Source organism: Antedon mediterranea, chromosome 4 (assembly GCF_964355755.1).
Source record: "Antedon mediterranea chromosome 4, ecAntMedi1.1, whole genome shotgun sequence".
Classification (NCBI taxonomy): Eukaryota; Metazoa; Echinodermata; class Crinoidea; order Comatulida; family Antedonidae; genus Antedon; species Antedon mediterranea.
The window spans coordinates 147,911-166,347 of record NC_092673.1 but is presented as its reverse complement, the minus strand read 5'-3'; the positions used below and the strand labels follow the sequence as shown (position 1 = coordinate 166,347).

General features: G+C 34.1%; 2 protein-coding genes across 2 annotated transcripts; one reads left to right on the top strand and one right to left on the bottom strand.

Moving 5' to 3' along the window:
- Positions 1-1,186: 1,186 nt before the first annotated feature.
- Positions 1,187-4,747, bottom strand: LOC140047486 (O-acetyl-ADP-ribose deacetylase-like). Its single transcript, XM_072092526.1, has 2 exons — positions 4,687-4,747; positions 1,187-4,100 (listed from the first exon to the last, which is right to left on the bottom strand). The coding sequence occupies exon 2, from the start codon at positions 4,089-4,091 to the stop codon at positions 3,354-3,356; it is 738 nt and encodes a 245-aa protein (XP_071948627.1). The 5' UTR covers positions 4,092-4,100; positions 4,687-4,747; the 3' UTR covers positions 1,187-3,353.
- An 855-nt stretch (positions 4,748-5,602) lies between these two features.
- On the top strand, positions 5,603-14,909 carry LOC140047484 (transmembrane protein 145-like). The gene is made up of 13 exons (XM_072092525.1): positions 5,603-5,738; positions 5,872-5,949; positions 6,231-6,311; positions 10,037-10,135; positions 10,486-10,651; positions 11,327-11,398; positions 11,692-11,841; positions 12,057-12,135; positions 12,377-12,546; positions 12,980-13,136; positions 13,305-13,425; positions 13,560-13,643; positions 14,715-14,909. Exons 1-13 carry the CDS (start codon positions 5,640-5,642, stop codon positions 14,799-14,801), a joined length of 1,443 nt encoding a protein of 480 aa, XP_071948626.1. The 5' UTR covers positions 5,603-5,639; the 3' UTR covers positions 14,802-14,909.
- Positions 14,910-18,437: the final 3,528 nt, after the last annotated feature.

Below are 18,437 nucleotides of genomic sequence, written 5' to 3'. Positions count from 1 at the left end.
TATTAACCGTCCATTACTCAATATAATAATATTAGGATTATGATTATTATTAACCGTCCATTACTCTTTTTTCAGCATTCTCCAATGTTGTTGATAATATAGTATTAATTTCCTGAGTTGCTTCATCATCTATGTTTACCAGCCGAATTGTTTTCAGTATCATAAAGTCGTGATTTTCAGAAAATTCAATGACGGCATTAACTAAAGATTTCGCACACTCGTTCTTACCACCGCCGTAGATTCCAGAACTGATCAAGGAAATAGCAATGGATTGTGCTTCAAGCATTTCTGCGTATTCAAGACAATTTAAAAATGTCTTGTGCAGAAGTGGTCTGAATGAGTGGTCTTTTCCGCGTACTGGTCCAACAGCGTGGATGACGTATTTAGCTGGCAAATTATAACCACTTGTATGCAAAACTTCTGACACATTAAGTTTGTGTCCTTCACGAAGATTCAATTTTCGCTGTCCTTCTTTGTTAATTTCGTTACCAGCTTTACTGGCAATTGCTCTAGCAACACCGCCACCATGTTGAAGTCTGCCATTCGCTGCGTTTACAATGACATCAACTTGTTCTTCGGTAATATCTCCTTGAATCACGGTAACTGTGACGTCTCTGTCGAATACATACGTTGGTCGTGATTGTGGTGTACATCTCTCATCAGTTTGCTTTGGTTGCTGACTTTCAGTTTTATGACTGGTGTCAATGGACGTGTATAGAAACTCGTCTTTTACCCAACTACACACAATTGCGATTGAAACGATTGCAGCTAGGAAACATACAACAGCTATGATAATTAACATCATGATAAAGAACCGTGCTTCCATTTTTACCTAAGTATAAAGTAGAATATGGATATCAAACATCAGAAAATTGAAAAATAATTAGCGATAATAAACAAATCCTGACCGTGTTCTTATTTAGTGCACAAAATGAGATCATTCTACGTATGTTTCTGAGCGGCGTTTCATACACACACAACTGTATGAAATTGAGTGTCAGCGTTCCACAGCTACTTTAGCCAATCAAGCGGTAACATGGCGTCATATGTAACGTGCTTTTCCAGCACAAATATCAGTTAATAAGGACCTTATAATACAGACGCTTACGTTTAAGGTTATACTAAAGTAACTTGTATTCTACCGTTATAACAATGTTCCAATTACATGCTAACAATGAAAAATAGTCACCTTTTATTTCTCCTCTTTTGTTAAACTTACAGTAAGTCGAATTCGTCAAACTCAAAAGCATCTTAGGTCTACCAATAAAGTTGTTAACAGATAACACAATAAAAGCAAACTAGCATTTGTTAATTAATGAGCCATAGCTATTGATGTTTTATTGAAAACAGCTTGGACTTTGATCTTGGTATTATAAAGATTTATAAAACATAACACATCGAGATAGCAAACAGATAAAACACAAAAGAAGTATATAAAATGTTCCTTTGGTAAACACATTTTAATTAGAATCACCTAACTGAAATATAATGTATTGATGACTTTCTCTAAAAGAAGTAAATGTATAGTTAGTATCACGTAAACATCGTGTATAGGAACAGAATTTTATAAAAATAATGCTTAGGCCTATATATTACTTTAAAAACATTAAACCAGGTCACTCCCAGGGGCGGATCCAGGTTTATTCAATCCATACATGCTAACATCGTGTATAGGAACAGACTTAAGGTTCATTCAATCCATACATGCTAACATCGTGTATAGGAACAGACTTAAGGTTCATTCAATCCATATATGCTAGCATCGTGTATAGGAACAGACTTAAGGTTCATTCAATCCATACATGCTAACATCGTGTATAGGAACAGACTTAAGGTTCATTCAATCCATACATGCTAACATCGTGTATAGGAACAGACTTAAGGTTCATTCAATCCATACATACTAACATCGTGTATAGGAACAGACTTAAGGTTCATTCAATCCATACATACTAACATCGTGTATAGGAACAGACTTAAGGTTTATTCAATCCATACATGCTAACATCGTGTATAGGAACAGACTTAAGGTTCATTCAATCCATACATGCTAACATCGTGTATAGGAACAGACTTAAGGTTCATTCAATCCATACATGCTAACATCGTGTATAGGAACAGACTTAAGGTTCATTCAATCCATACATACTAACATCGTGTATAGGAACAGACTTAAGGTTCATTCAATCCATACATACTAACATCGTGTATAGGAACAGACTTAAGGTTTATTCAATCCATACATGCTAACATCGTGTATAGGAACAGACTTAAGGTTCATTCAATCCATACATGCTAACATCGTGTATAGGAACAGACTTAAGGTTTATTCAATCCATACATGCTAACATCGTGTATAGGAACAGACTTAAGGTTTATTCAATCCATACATGCTAACATCGTGTATAGGAACAGACTTAAGGTTCATTCAATCCATACATGCTAACATAGTGTATAGGAACAGACTTTTAAGGTTCATTCAATCCATACATGCTAACATCGTGTATAGGAACAGACTTAAGGTTCATTCAATGCATACATGCTAACATCATGTATAGGAACAGACTTAAGGTTCATTCAATGCATACATGCTAACATCGTGTATAGGAACAGACTTAAGGTTCATTCAATCCATACATGCTAACATCGTGTATAGGAACAGACTTAAGGTTCATTCAATCCATACATGCTAACATCGTGTATAGGAACAGACTTAAGGTTCATTCAATCCATACATGCTAACATCGTGTATAGGAACAGACTTAAGGTTCATTCAATCCATACATACTAACATCGTGTATAGGAACAGACTTAAGGTTTATTCAATCCATACATGCTAACATCGTGTATAGGAACAGACTTAAGGTTCATTCAATCCATACATGCTAACATCGTGTATAGGAACAGACTTAAGGTTCATTCAATCCATACATGCTAACATCGTGTATAGGAACAGACTTAAGGTTCATTCAATCCATACATACCAACTAATAATAACATAAACGCTTCAATAAACATGTAAGGAAATAAAGGTGTGTAATGTTTTGTATACAAGCTACCTACGTCATTGAATTGTTATAACATTGACAAAAAATGAAAAATCTAGAACTTCCAATAATATTTCATACTGACATTAACAAAAAATAATTTAACATTTTGTTTGTACAATGTTCCACCTATATTTTGCTCCCCGTTAAAGACAGAAACTATTCTTCGATTCGTATATCCATAGACCTATACATTTATATGTCCATGTTTTTCGTAACATAGGCTACGAACTATAGTTCGATTGCATGCTTACCAGGGAAGAGTTAAACTACAATTTAGCTCTTCCCTGGGCTTACAGAAACTATTTAGTATGATTGTTTTTGTCCTGTTTTCTCCAATGCAATTGGTAATATTGTATTAATTGCTCGAGTTGCTTCATCATCTATGTTTACCAGTCGAATTGTTTTCAGTATCATAAAGTCGTGATTTTGAGAAAATTCAATGACGGCATTAACTAAAGATTCCGCACACTCGCTCTTACCACCGCCGTAGATTCCAGAACTGATCAAGGGAATAGCAATGGATTGTGCTTCAAGCATTTCTGCGTATTCAAGACAATTTAAAAATGTCTTGTGCAGGAGTGGTCTGAATGAGTGGTCCTTTCCGCGAACTGGTCCAACGGCGTGGATGACGTATTTAGCTGGCAAATTATAACCACTTGTATGCAAAACCTCTGACACATTAAGTTTGTGTCCTTCACGAAGATTCAATTTTCGCTGTCCTTCTTTGTTAATTTCGTTACCAGCTTTACTGGCAATTGCTCTAGCAACACCGCCACCATGTTGAAGTCTGCCATTCGCTGCGTTTACAATGACATCAACTTGTTCTTCGGTAATATCTCCTTGAATCACAGTAACTGTGACTTCTCTATCGAGTACATACGCTGGTCGTGAATGCTGGTACGATACGGATTCCTTCAGTTCACAATAAGGTGGAGGTTTAGTAGACCTACATTTCTTGTATATTATGTAGATTGCCAAGCACACGATCACTAGGATAATCATGCTACCTACTACCAACATGCTAACGAACTGTTCTTCCATTAGTTAGACCTACGTGCAAAGTAGAATAATATCACAATGTTGTTATCTGTCTGTATCTGTTAACGTATAGAATTTACAAAGAAAGTATTTCCGTTCGGCCTACAGCAAAATGTTTAACAAACCTGATTGAACGCTTCGGTAAACATGAAAAAAAAATCGATGGTGGGCTTGGGTGGCTGGTTGGGCCATACTCATAATATAGAAATTAAAATATATTTTATATAAATTAAGGAATTCATTTAAAGTAAATTGACTGAGTAAATAAATATAACTAAATATGAGAAATGATCTTTGATTATTTTTATGAATATTGGCCCTATTGGCCGCCCATAGGTTATAGTACTACTCTCGTCAACCTCTGAGCCATTGTACTTTACCGAATTGTATTTGGCAATCAGCTATAATATATTGATTATACTTCCTTGATATGCCACCAAGGATGATTATCATATTATTATTTGTATTATTATTACCATGTATTTTTATCCAGTATCGCAGGTTAAAGACAAAATGGAAACTCAAAAACACATTTTTTTATGATGCACATTTAATTAGCTTAGCACATAATTATAAAATAGTAAAACAATATGCTCACCTAAAAAAGAAATGGGAGTTCATAACTCGTATACTAAACAACCATTCCGAGAAATTGAGAGTTGAATTAGAAAGATAGGAAATCTGGAATTTCCAATATTATATATAGATATTACGTCACGTCTATTGAACCAATCAACTTGATCAATATACATTATGTTTGATTGTCATGGAAGTGGAAAGACAAAAGCTTTCAAAAATAATCCTAATGTTTTGTCACCAAATCTTTTGTATTGTATTTTTTGAGGAATTCATCTATAATAAAATTGACTACAATATACTGTATTACTGAACTTTGGATATTTAGAGGGCATTAATAATATATGTATCATCATGCACTCTTTTTCATGTATTCTACGTCACATACAGTTTAGAGGGCACTAGACCTATCTTTCCAGTTATTGATTTGGATGTTTGAAAGCTATTGCACTATTAGTCTGTTTTGAAGTTTGAAAAATCGACATTTTCGAATATCGGTATATTTAAAATGGAGTTTTGCCCAACACGCTCCGACAGTCAACTCAAATAAATAAATCCAATTATTATTATTACACTTTATTGTAGAAAACAAAATTGCCCAAGTTTTCTGGTACGTCCAGGTAGTACAGTATTTAAATACAAAAGAGAAGGAAACAGTTTTTTGGATTAAAATAATATCACTAATAATATTTAATAACAATAATAATAATATAATAATATTTAATAATATGAATTCAATTGCGTCTTCATATTGTAAAACAGAAATGCGTACGGAAATGCGTAGCCATGTGTAGCAGCCGTGGAAACAAAACAGTTACTGGCCATGGAAACAACGGTCATAGTAACGCATGTACGCGGTAATGTTGTGGCACGCACGCGAGGAGGACCTACCTACCATTTGGCATGACAACGTAATAAAAACAAAATAAAATCTACATCTCGTCGGGGGAAAAGGGACAATATATTCAGAATGAAATGGATACATTTTTCAAATTTATAGGGTTGATTATAATATTTGGGACACAATCAACTGTTTCGAAACACGTCAGTGGCACAATAAACGAAAAACAGCAGGTAAAAACAATTGTTTGTCAGTTTGCCATCTATCTAAATTTCAGTACACGACCACGGACGGTTAAGCCTAGTTACTTAACGTTTAATGGGCCTCCAAAATACTTTAAACTGTCTATTTGTTTAATTTCTCTAGAACTTTGTGTTTCTATCTCGATTCGTTTTCCAACCAAATGAATACGGAGAATTAGTTTTTAATTTTCATTATCCGCTGGTAAGTACTGTCAACGGTTAACATTTCTAATAGTATTATTTATTTGAATAACACATTTAAAAAATACATTGATTGACACATTGTTTTGTACGTGTTTTGTACGTGTTTCATCCTGATCCTGTTCATTCTGTTCCCGTTCATCCTGATCCCGTTTTTAGTAATAAAATGAACGATGTTTGAATGCTTGTTGGTTCAAGATTGCCGAAATAATAAAACAAAACATAAGTACCACAGACCTGTGTACCTACCGTTGTTACTAATACTAAATACTTTTCTTTTAGTCTGAATGCTGCTATCAGTTTCTTATATTTAACGATGACGTTACACAATGGCCATTCATTAGAAAACATGAAGATACTCTGGTAATATTTGCAATTATGAATCATTTTTGTATCATTTGAATTTTGAATTTCTTTATTTAGTAATCAAGGTTAAAAAACAATAAAAACAATGCAAAAAAAAAAAGTAGAAAAAACAATTGCACAGAAACACAGGCCTTGATTACAAGGAATGCCAAGAAAAGTTAAAAACTTATTTTCCCTTGGGTCCTAAAAACAAGGAACTGATAAAGAACATACAAATTACATCAAAAGAATCCTTAAAAAATGGTATAAAAATATAAAAGTTTAAAAATAACAGTTTATCTAACACTTATCAAAAATGTAATCCTAATTTTCAGTTTTAAGAAAGATTTATAATAAGATATATACAAAAATTGATTTATTGCACTAAAGTAACAAAATTACAATTAATTTTTACCCTTATTATATTTATATTATTTATTCTTAATTTACAGATTACAGAAAATTATTGATTTACTGCATTATGCTAAAACCTTTTTATAATTTATTGCACATGAGAATTAAATGTTGAGGAGATGCTTTTTTAGTGACAATTAAACATTTTCTAATGAAATATTACTTTTAACATATAATGGTATAGCGTTCCAGGCTTTTATTGAGTTGTAATAAAAAGTTTTTTGTTCGCAGCCCTTAATTATTGGAATCCTATAATTTAAATTTGTGGCACTACGTGTCCTTCTAGAGTGGTAATCAACAATACGAACAAAGTTACTATTTAGATACATTGGAGCAGAACTATTAAAAATTTTATATACATTGCATAAACATTTGAACTTAACTCTTTCTGGGACGTTCAGATATCCGATTGATTTCAGCTCAGATTGACCAACATGAGATCTCGAATCTGATTGAGTAATAAATCTGAATATTTTGTTTTGAGTAGTCTGAAGCCTGAGTTTGTGAACCTGAGAAGAGTCATTATACCATGCTGGGGAAGCATAGTCAAAAAGAGGCTGAATTAGAGCTGAAGAGAGAAGTTTCCTACTACCAAAATCAAGATATTTGGATTGTCTGTACATACATTTTATACGGCTATTTGCGCTAGTTATTACTGAATTGGCAATCAGATTCCCAGAAGCCTGTTGGTCAATCTGGACACCTAAATACCTAACCGACTCTGTTGATTTGATATCACATTCAAGGGCATTGAGTTGGAATGAAACATTTTTTAATCGACGTTTCGTTCCCAACAGAATGCATTCAGTTTTACCTGGATGAATTGTAAGTCGGTTATCAATAAGCCACTCATTACAAAGATTTAACGAAGCACTAAGTACAGCCGAAATAGTATTAGGGTTTCGGTCTGAATACAAGATGGCACAGTCATCTGCATATAGTAGCACTTTACATTTTGATTCAACTGATGAAACAACATCATTTATGTACACTAGGAACAGCAAAGGTCCCAATATGCTCCCTTGGGGGACGCCATGTGCAATAGCCATATTTTTTGATTTACCTCCCTTAATTTCAACAAATTGTTTCCTATTAGACAAGTAAGAGCGGAACCATTTAGTTGAATCGCATCCGATTCTTCTGAGTTTATCACAAAGAATGAAGTGATCGACCGAATCGAAGGCCTTTCGAATGTCCAGCAAAACCATCCTGTAAGAAACCCATTGGCCATTTTTGATTTCACATGATCCAATAAATGAGTAAGACAGGTTTCAGTGGAAAACCCTTCTCTGAAACCAGACTGAGAATCTGTTATCACATCATTATCTACCAGGTGTCTGGCTAGCTGGACATACACAGCCTTTTCTAGAATCTTAGAGGTACAACTTAATAGGCTAACAGGGCGGTAGTTATTTGTGTCAGTACGATCGCCTTTTTTAAATATCGGCTTTACTTTTGCTATTTTAAATTGGTCTGGTACAATTTCAGTTTTAAGGGAAAGGTTTATTATAAGGGTTAGGGGACCTTTTAAGAAAGTTGCTCCATCTTTTAGAAAACGAGCAGGGATGTTGTCTGGTCCTGAGGCTTTAGTAGGATTTAGTGAACTTAAATACTTTTCAACAAATTCTTCACTCACAGGATCAAGCTTAAATTTGGTAATATTTTTCTTATCATAATGAGTTTTAAAGTAACTAGAACCGGGTAGATATTGATTGCTTTGTTGAGGTAACTTATTTCTGAGATCCTGAGCAACGTGAGTAAAGAATCTGTTGAATTCGGTTGCAATACCTTTAGGGTCATTTATAGTACTATCTCCATTTTTTAACACTATCTTTGCATCACTTATGTTCTTATTACTATAACCTAGATTTTTTAAAGTTCTCCAGAGTTCCTTAGGTTTAGCTTTATTTTCTAATATTTTGTTTTTTATAAAATCGGCTTTAGCATTTTTAATACTAATCTGAACTAAATTTCTAATTTTAACATAATCTTCATAAATATCTAAATGAGTTTTGTTGTTAGTGAACCTTTTTAGTAGCCTGTCTCGTTCACGCAGCAAACTAAGAATTCCATTCTTCAGTTCTTGATTTAATGCGGATACGCTTCATTGGAGCAGGGAGTTGTTATTACAACTCCCTGATTGGAGCTATTTTATCTATTAGTGTTATAAGGTGCTGGTGAAAATTATTAAAAGCAATATTTACATCGTTTGAGTTATATACGTTAGACCAGTCTATATTTTCAGATAATGCAGAATTAAGTAGTTCGGGTGTATAATTTTTTAAAGACCGAAACTCGGCATATTTATGTTCGTTTAATTTAGCACGAGACTTTTTTCTAATACAAAAGGTGATGAAGTGGTCACTAAGACCGTATTTGAGTATACCACTATGAGTAATTGTGTGCTTGTTGTTACACAATATGTGGTCTATCAATGTTGATGATGTTGACGTAATTCTGGATGGTTCTTTAATTAATTGGTCCATGCCATGATTATTCAGCAACTCTTCATATTGTTTTGTCAGGGGATTCTTTCGATCGAGAACGTTGATATTAAAATCACCTAATATAATGGTCTCTTTTTCATTGCCTCCAATTAGGGTGTTGAAATCCTCGATGAAGCAATGCTGATTCGGTGGTCGATAGACACACCCTATTAGAATAGGTTTAGACTTAGGTAAAATTATGTCAATCCATACCGATTCCAGATTGCTGATTGCTGTTACAGGCACTTCATTAAAAGCAAGGCTATCTTTTATATAAATTAAAGTTCCACCATGAGCATCTGATTTTCTGTCACATCTGACAGAGCTGTAACCATTCATTTTTATTTCGTCGTCTGTGATTGACGTATGTAGCCATGTACGTCTCAGTGACACAAATAACGTCTGCCTTGGTATTGATTGCAATTAGTTTGAGCTCAGAAAGTTTGGGCAGAAGGGATCTAGCATTAAGATGAATCAAATGTAGCCCTTTGTTTTTGAAAACTGCAAGATCAACAATGTCATTAATATTTTCTGGTCAGCGCCCTCTTCATTGAAATATCGTGCAAAAAATGTCATATTCATATACATATGTAGGTAGGTGTGTGTGTGGGTGTGTGCATCCATTAAGCATGAGTTCATTTATTGTGAGTGTGATACGTTCAATTTATTAATGATTACGGTATTCAATCAAAAACATGTTATACTTATATAAAGGCCGGTGACCGTTTTGGTACTATATTTCTTGCTGATTTTTTTAATGGATGGAATTCATTTTAATATAGGCCCTAAAAACAGATAAAAACTTGGGTTAAGAAAAATAAAATTGACGATTTTTATTTTCAGACTTGTCTAGAGAAGCAGGGATTGCTGGATGGCAGTTTTAGGAACACGGTTAATCTAAGTCAACCAACAAACTGTAAAATAAATTCCGATAACGAACAAGTTAGTGCATAGAATAAATATAATAGAAAATAGTCAAGTCGAGACCTTCTGACCGTTCTATCAATACAACAATTATTTGTCAAAGTAAAATAACCTCCATAAATTGAACACACCGTCACTGAATTCTATAACCGAAGCGCAATACAAACATCAATATATACCACCCATCATCTGTCTATTAGGGGTAATTTGGTTCCCCCTTAGAATTGAACAGGGCCGATAGACCATGTCTACATACTCCACATCTCAAATCTTAGTACTTAGCTAAACAAAACCCACTGTGCTCCCAGACTATATGTACAATGAATAGACCAATTTATTTTGTGTCAAACTTGTTACTGTGTTTACAGGAGCTGTTTTGTTTTGGACAACACACATTTGAACATTCTGATGAACGATGGTGGTATTTGACTATTGCAAACTGCAAGGCTAATGGAATATTAAATCTGCACTACAATATCAACATGACGAATGGACACCGATTAATCGATAGACATTTCTCAGCAGATGAACGCCGTGAGTCAGTTTACAACAAAACACCATATATGGACATGATGATGTCATAGAACTACCATAATATTTGGTCTATCACATTTTTTTTGTCATTAGAAGTTTAATAGTGAAGACAGAGCTTTTCTATAATATACTTTACTGTGTTGGTTGAGGTTGTTTTTATTTTGTAATTTATTAGGAGCTTAATACAAAATCGACGTAGGACAATTTTCATAATTAATTTTCTAATAATTTATGTAGCTGGATTATTACAAGGGGGCCTACTCATTAATCATCATGTTCCGAGCTCCCCTCTAAACACCAGTCGTCGTTCTGTCTGCTAATAACTAGTTTAGTAAATGGCTAGTTACTGATTAGTACCAATGAGCTAATTAATGAATCTCATTAGGAGCATTAATATTGGATGAGGCATCAATCGAATAAGCTCTATCAGTAGGCCTACGCAGTCGAACGGGTAAATTCATTTAAGCATGAAGGTGACATGATTTATTGATATCATTATTTCTCAAGTCGTGTTACTCAATGTTTCGATAAACTTTACCATATGAACAATAACAAGACCATTACACGTCATAATCTTAATCATATTTGTCCATTTGTCCTTGAATTTTTGAAATTTATATACCAGTCCTACGCTTAAACTCGAACTTGATTCACCAAGTTCTTATTTATTTTTAGATATCCTAGAAACCAATGTCGTGTTTTTGGGATTATATTGCGTCATTTTATTTTCGTTGTGCCGGTTTAAAAGTGAGTAATTGTTGGTATTTTTCATATCATGTACATATTTCACCTACGAAGCCTTATAATTTGTTAGAAACAAGTCTATACCAAAAAAATATCAAAAACCTACTGGTGAATGATCTAATACCACTATACACATTAGCCTACACTTCTAAATCATGTTTATTAAAAGAACTTATAGTTTAAACAATCATAATATATAAGCAAGTTTTACCTGCCAATGTGTATAGGTATTAGATTTTTAAAGTTAAAACTAATGAGCCAATAATGAATATTGAGGCCTAATCTTTTTATTGTAGGTGTAATGCACCAACGGCGTCTTCTACATGCTAGTTACCAGGTATTCTGTTGGTCCTGCTATATACAAACTCTTAGTATTTTTCTACAAGCGGTTGCTTTGATAGAATATGCAACTAATGGTATTGGACTGCCAAATCTAGAAATGATTGGTACAGTAACATTTCAATTTGTAATTCAAAGTAAATACAATGCAACTATAGAATGCACGTGCGTGTCGACGTAGCTCAAAATGCTAAAGTACGGTGTATTGGATAACCCATTCAACTACCTATAAACGTCTCTATCTATAAATAGTGAAATCAATGATAAACTATCATTATGGGACACCTTATTTAATAACAAAATGTTTAATTTTTATTTCCAGGAGAAATATTATCATCGTGTTCGAGTATCACATTTGTATTACTTCTTATTTTGGTGGCAAAAGGATATACTGTGACCAGGTTAATAGTTCTTTATTGCCGGAAAATATATGTATTCATTTATTTATCTCTATTTAAATATATACTTGAAAAATATTTAGCGTCTTTTCTGTCGTAATATGTTCCTTTCTCCATTTCTTTGGTTCTTAAAATTTACAGAATCTCGCAACAAATATGATTTAAATTTAAAATCTTGATTGGAATAGTAATGGCACAATGATACACTTGCTAATTAATTTACTGTTTTATTGCATTATTACAGGGCACGATTGAGACCAGTAACATCCTTGAAAATTTGCATATTAATGACGTGTTATTGTATCACGTACTCATCACTGTACGTTTATCGTGAAATAAAGTTTGATCCTCGTGACGTCATCAGTAAATATGCTTCAGTAGCGGGCTATGGATTAATTATTCTGCAGTTTATAGGTCAGTAAAACAATATTCCTTTTAATGCAATTGGTACTATCAACCGTTTTCCACTAATACCGTAACGGTAGAAGCGTCGTACGACGTGTTGTTACGCTAATTCCCAACAGTTCAGACACACATTCTTTTAGCGTCGTACGCTAAAACGGTCCAACGCCATGGGTCTGAACAGGGCCTTATATCAATTGGCATTACAACCATCAATATCAACTTAGAACCGCATACGCAATAATAAATAGAGAAATGTATACGCATTACCAAATACACATTATTATACCGTACAAAAGAAACTATAAGTACCGTAACGAATGGGCTTTTATATCTTATATCAGTCATATGGTTTTATAATATAATTGTTGCAGTACATTGAACTATCCATTAGTGCCTAATACCTTTAAAAGTTTACAACAAGTTTTTATCATCAAAATAACAGGAATGCTGTGGATGTACTATGCCGGGTTTTTCACAATCAAAAAGAATGCCAATAAGATCAATTTCTATCTGATATTTCTGGCAGTATTTACATTCTGGTTTCTCGCTGTTCCAATTACTGTATGGATGTCAAATAGTCTCATTGCAAAATTGAAAAGGTTTGTTATAAAATGTTATCAAAATATGAATTGCTAATAGGTGTGTATGTGTTTGATGATGAGACCAACATCTTAACGTCCTTGTAGACGAAGGAAAGTGAAATTATATAATGTTTGATTTTTTATTAGCCTTCTTTGGTTTTATAACACAGTGTTTTTTCCCTATAGAACTAAGATCATCAATGGTGTTGAGCACGCCACTCTTCTCTATGGACATTTCATTTTTCTTTCATTAACCAGACCGTCTGCAGATAACACGTATTTCCCGTTTTACCTGAAATCTAATAAGGTATTCATAATTTATTTTTTATCCGCTTTCTGTAAAATTTTTGCAAAATACTGCATCACACAAAATATTACAATCAATAACATCACGAATAACTTTCACTACAAATCATAACCATTATCATTGTTTCTCAACAGGTGGATATAGTAACAACGCATAAAAACGCCACAGAATGTGACATTTTTTCGTCAGTTATAATATGTGACAACCCTATGACAAAGGTAAATTGGACTCATTGAGTAACATTGACCATTTAAACAATAGAATGACCATTGACCATCAAGCCCGTTTAAACCACAGAATGACCACTGACCATCCAGTCCGTTTAAACCACAGAATGACCAAAAATACAATCATTATGATTCAGGGGTCTACAATGTTTAGAATAAAAGTCTTTTTAGTGTCCCGTTTTTAGTCGCGTGAACGCGACTCTAGTTCACTATGTCGGTCGGTCGGTCTGTCGGTCTGTCTGTCGGTCCGGTATCACTATGCGTTTTAGCACGCGACTTATAGCTGTTGGCCTTGTTGCTCATCAACTCAATTTCTATTTTCAATTTTGTATGGTGGTGTTAGGTAACAGTTTGTTTCTTTTTATGCTGTAATAAAATTTCTCTCAAATACAATTGGTATTAATAAATAAACAAAATGAAAAATAACTGCTATTTGTGCTGCCGAGTGTTTAATATATCAATTGTGTAAAATGTGTTTTATTCTCCTTTTCTCGAGAATTATACGCGTTTGATCAGCTGTACTTTTCCACGACTTGTTCATAATGAAAGTGCTATTCAATATTAGTTAATTCAATATACGGTACGACTTGTTCATAATGAAAGTACTATTCAATATTAGTTAATTCAATATTTAAAGTTTATTATTCAATTGTTTGTATACCAGAGTAATATCCTTCTTATTAAATAACAAGACTAGTATAAATAATTGTATTATGGTTCATATCGGAACAATGTATATCATGATCTTGTTCATTTTAGTAGTCACTGATTCTACTTTTCAGTTTTATATTATTATTCTATTATATTATAAAAAATGATTGCAACTTCAAGAAGTTTATAAAAAAATTCTAAAACATACAATTTTAGGAAGAAAAATATCCGAATATTAGTGTTAACAGTAATAATGTGAATCCGACATTATTATTACAAAATCAGTGCAGCAGCACATGACATTTACCAAAGGTCATCGTTCTCTTCTGATCTATTAAAATAAATGTGATCATTACTGCTAGTTATTATTATTTATATACCAACGATTAACCAACGTGGTTATCTCCACAGGATGACAATATATCTATGCCGTTACCATCATCTCCATTAGAAGACGAATCCCCCGAAGCTATAGTTGAATCAACAGCGGTAGAATGAAAAAAGAATACCAAGAACATTGACAGGATGTATTTTATTTCATTAAGTTTTATTTAAATAAATAAGTATGAGACGAAAAGTCATGTTTGTTATTGACATTGTGTGTATGGCGTGAGTTGATCCTTCATTTCATAAAGTAAAAATAATTAATTTTCTAGCGATTTCTTGGATTTTGTCTCGAAAATAATAATTAGTTTCACTATTACTATTTACTATAATAAATTATTTTTTTATTATCTATACACAATCAGCTGTATTTACATCGTCAATTCAAGATATACGACTTGTTTTTTTAATTATTAAGAGCATGCAGAAAGGAAATCTGACAGTAGTGAGGTCTATATTTCGCGTGTATGATGTCTCTTTTCATTTTGAGTATAAGCAAAGAACTTATAACACAAGAATCTCCTGTTCTTCAATTTGCATTCAAAACACAGTATCGGAAGTACAGGGTTAAAAGGTCAAACTGGGCGACGCCATTTCACAGCATGGAGCAGCGCCCCCTCCAAACTAGGAAGTCAATTACTCTACCCCCTAGAGTATTAGCAGATCCCCTCTATGATTTTGACTTTCTAATTTGATGCGGGCGCCCTACTCCTCAGTCAATTACTCTATACCCCCTAGAGCATTAGTAGATCCCCTCTATGATTTTGACTTTCTAATTTGATGCGGGCGCCCTACTCCATGGCTCACAATGGCGCCACCCATAGCTCTATTCTATCCCACAATGCCTTTCGAAATTGTTACGCGCTTCGGACGAACAGGAGATTCTTGTGTTATACGGTAAGTTCTTTGGTATAAGTTATATAGTGTTACGTCACTTTAATATTGGCCAATTAGGCTATGGCGGTAATCAAACATCTAACCCTAACATTAATCCTAAACGTATCCATAGTTGCCATTTCTGGCATTATTATGCTTTTTGGCATTATTTGGAGGCCCACGGCATCTGGCATAATGCCGCGGCATTATTTAGCCGTTTTTAGCATAATCTGGCATAATTTTGTGTTTTTTGAACATCCAAAAAAATAATATTACCACAGAACAAAAATAAAATATTTTGTTAATACATATCACCTTACACAATATCATATCGTAAAAACAGATCTGTTCGGGTTTTCCGTACAATAGTTCTTCCATCCTTTCGTTTCGGACTTCATCGACTCTTCGGATAGGAAGGCTGCTCGAAAACTACCGTGTGTGCGATATAGGCAGCACAACAAATCCGAAGAGGCTAGCTATTGGCCAATTATGTTGCTCTATTTCAGAGACCATGCAGGTTATTGGATCCCCAGATATAGAGACAATTGAACGAAAACATTATGAAAGGGGTTTTGTTTTTTCAGTTCATAATCATAAGTGGCCACACCCCAACCCTTAAAATGGCAATTTCCGGTAACTAGAAGCTCTAATTTTAAAAAGAATTTCTTCTAGAGAATTTATTTTCCATATTTCAAATTATGTTCCATTTGCATCGTCGTAGCAACCCTATATTTCCAAATGTTCTTCACCTCTCAGTGACCATGATGGGGCGAGGTCCTAGGGACTCTTATACATTTTTATAAAATTAAGTGCAATTTCCGGCCATCTAGCAGCTCTATTTTTCCAATTTGTTTTACCTCAGCCCCAACCATGGTGGGTCTGAGGTCCTGGAAACACTTAATATATATTTTTATTTCCTATTTTAAATTATAATTGGCACTTTTAAAACTATCGTGGGCTAAGATCCTGGAGGTACTAATAAATATATTTTTATTTCACATTTGAAATTAAGTGCCATTTCCGGCCATTGAGTGAGCAGCTCTATTTTTTTCATATTTTCTTAACTCAGTCCCAACCATGGTGGGGTTGAGGTCCTGGAGACACAATTAATATATATTTTGATTTCCTATTCTAAATTATAATTGCCATTTTCAAACTATGGTGGGCTAAGATCATGGAGACACTAATAAATATATTTTGATTTCATATTTTAAATTAAGTGCCATTTCCGGCCATCTAGCAGCTCTATTTTTCCAATTTGTTTTACCTCAGCCCCAACCATGGTGGGGCTGAGGTCCTGGAAACACTTAATATATTTGTTTATTTCCTATTTTAAATTATAATTGGTACTTTCAAAACTATCATGGGCTAAGATCCTGGAGGTACTAATAAATATATTTTTATTTTATATTTGAAATTAAGTGCCATTTCCGACCATTGAGCAGCTCTATTTTTTTCATATTTTCTTACCTCAGCCCCAACCATGGTGGGGTCGAGGTCCTGGAGACACAATTAATATATATTTTGATTTCCTATTTTAAAATATAATTTCCATTTTCGAACTATGGTGGGCTAAGATCATGGAGACACTAATAAATATATTTTTTTTTTCATATTTTAAATTAAGTGCCATTTCCGGCCATCGAGTAGGTATTTGTCCAAATTTTCTTATCAACCATGGTGGGGCTGAGGTCCTGGAGACACTCAAAATAATTTTTTTTATTTCCTATTTTAAATTATAATTGCTATTTTCTAATTATGGTGGGCTAAGATCTTTTCATATTTGAAATTAAGTGCAAAGATCCCGGCCATCGAGCAGCTCTCATATTTCAGTTCAAAAATTATAAATTTCCATGGCTGCGTAACCGTATCCGGATATTCATCCCCTGGACATTTATCCCCCGGACAACTAACCCCCGGACAACCACCACCTGGACCACTACCCCCTTAGGACAACTACCCCTTTAGGACAACTACCCCCGGACAAATACCCCCCCGGACAAATACCCCCCCGGACAACTACCCCCTTAGGACAACAACCCCCTTAGGACAACTACCCCCCGGACAATTACCTCCTAGGAACAATTACCCCCGGACAATTACCACCCAGAAAACTATCCCTTTAGAACACCCTAACCACCCAGACCATTCAACAACCTGACTCTGCAACAGTGTATAATAGGAATTAATAACTATATTTTAATTCGTTACTTTGACGAATTACTATTCATTATTGTAAACAAAAGTAAAAGATTGAACATAAATATAGCCTGGTATAAACTGAAGATTGTCACACATGATCATAGGATAGTCGAACGTATTATATAGTACTCCCTGTATTTACTGTAAAGACTGGGTTCGCTAATAATAATAATAATTTTTGCGTCAGGACAATGCTTCGATAACCACTGGTCTTAAAAGAATTAATTTTTGTCTCAAATTTGTCATATATGTATTTTTGTACACTTGAAGAATAATATCACTTTTGATATTTGACCTCAATGTTCACTCACCGAATAAACGTCGATCTTTAAATAAATTCCCCTGAAATAAACGGTGACCATGTCACTCCCATGAAACATCATATGGAATAATCGGCGTCTATTTCCATTAGATTATACCCCCTCCCATTGAATAAACAACTTTCTTCCAATAAATGTCCACCTAAAAACCACCTAAACAATAAACAGCCCAGGCCGTTTTTTCAATAAATACGGTACTTTAAATCTAGCACATCTAGGTTCTAGCGTGCTGTTAAACAGAATAATCGGTTAAAAACGGGTGTTTCGAAACTAGAGACCCGAGACCAGAGACCAGAGACCCGAGACCCAATACGAAAAGGGAGACCTAAATATACGAAAAGGGAGACCCACG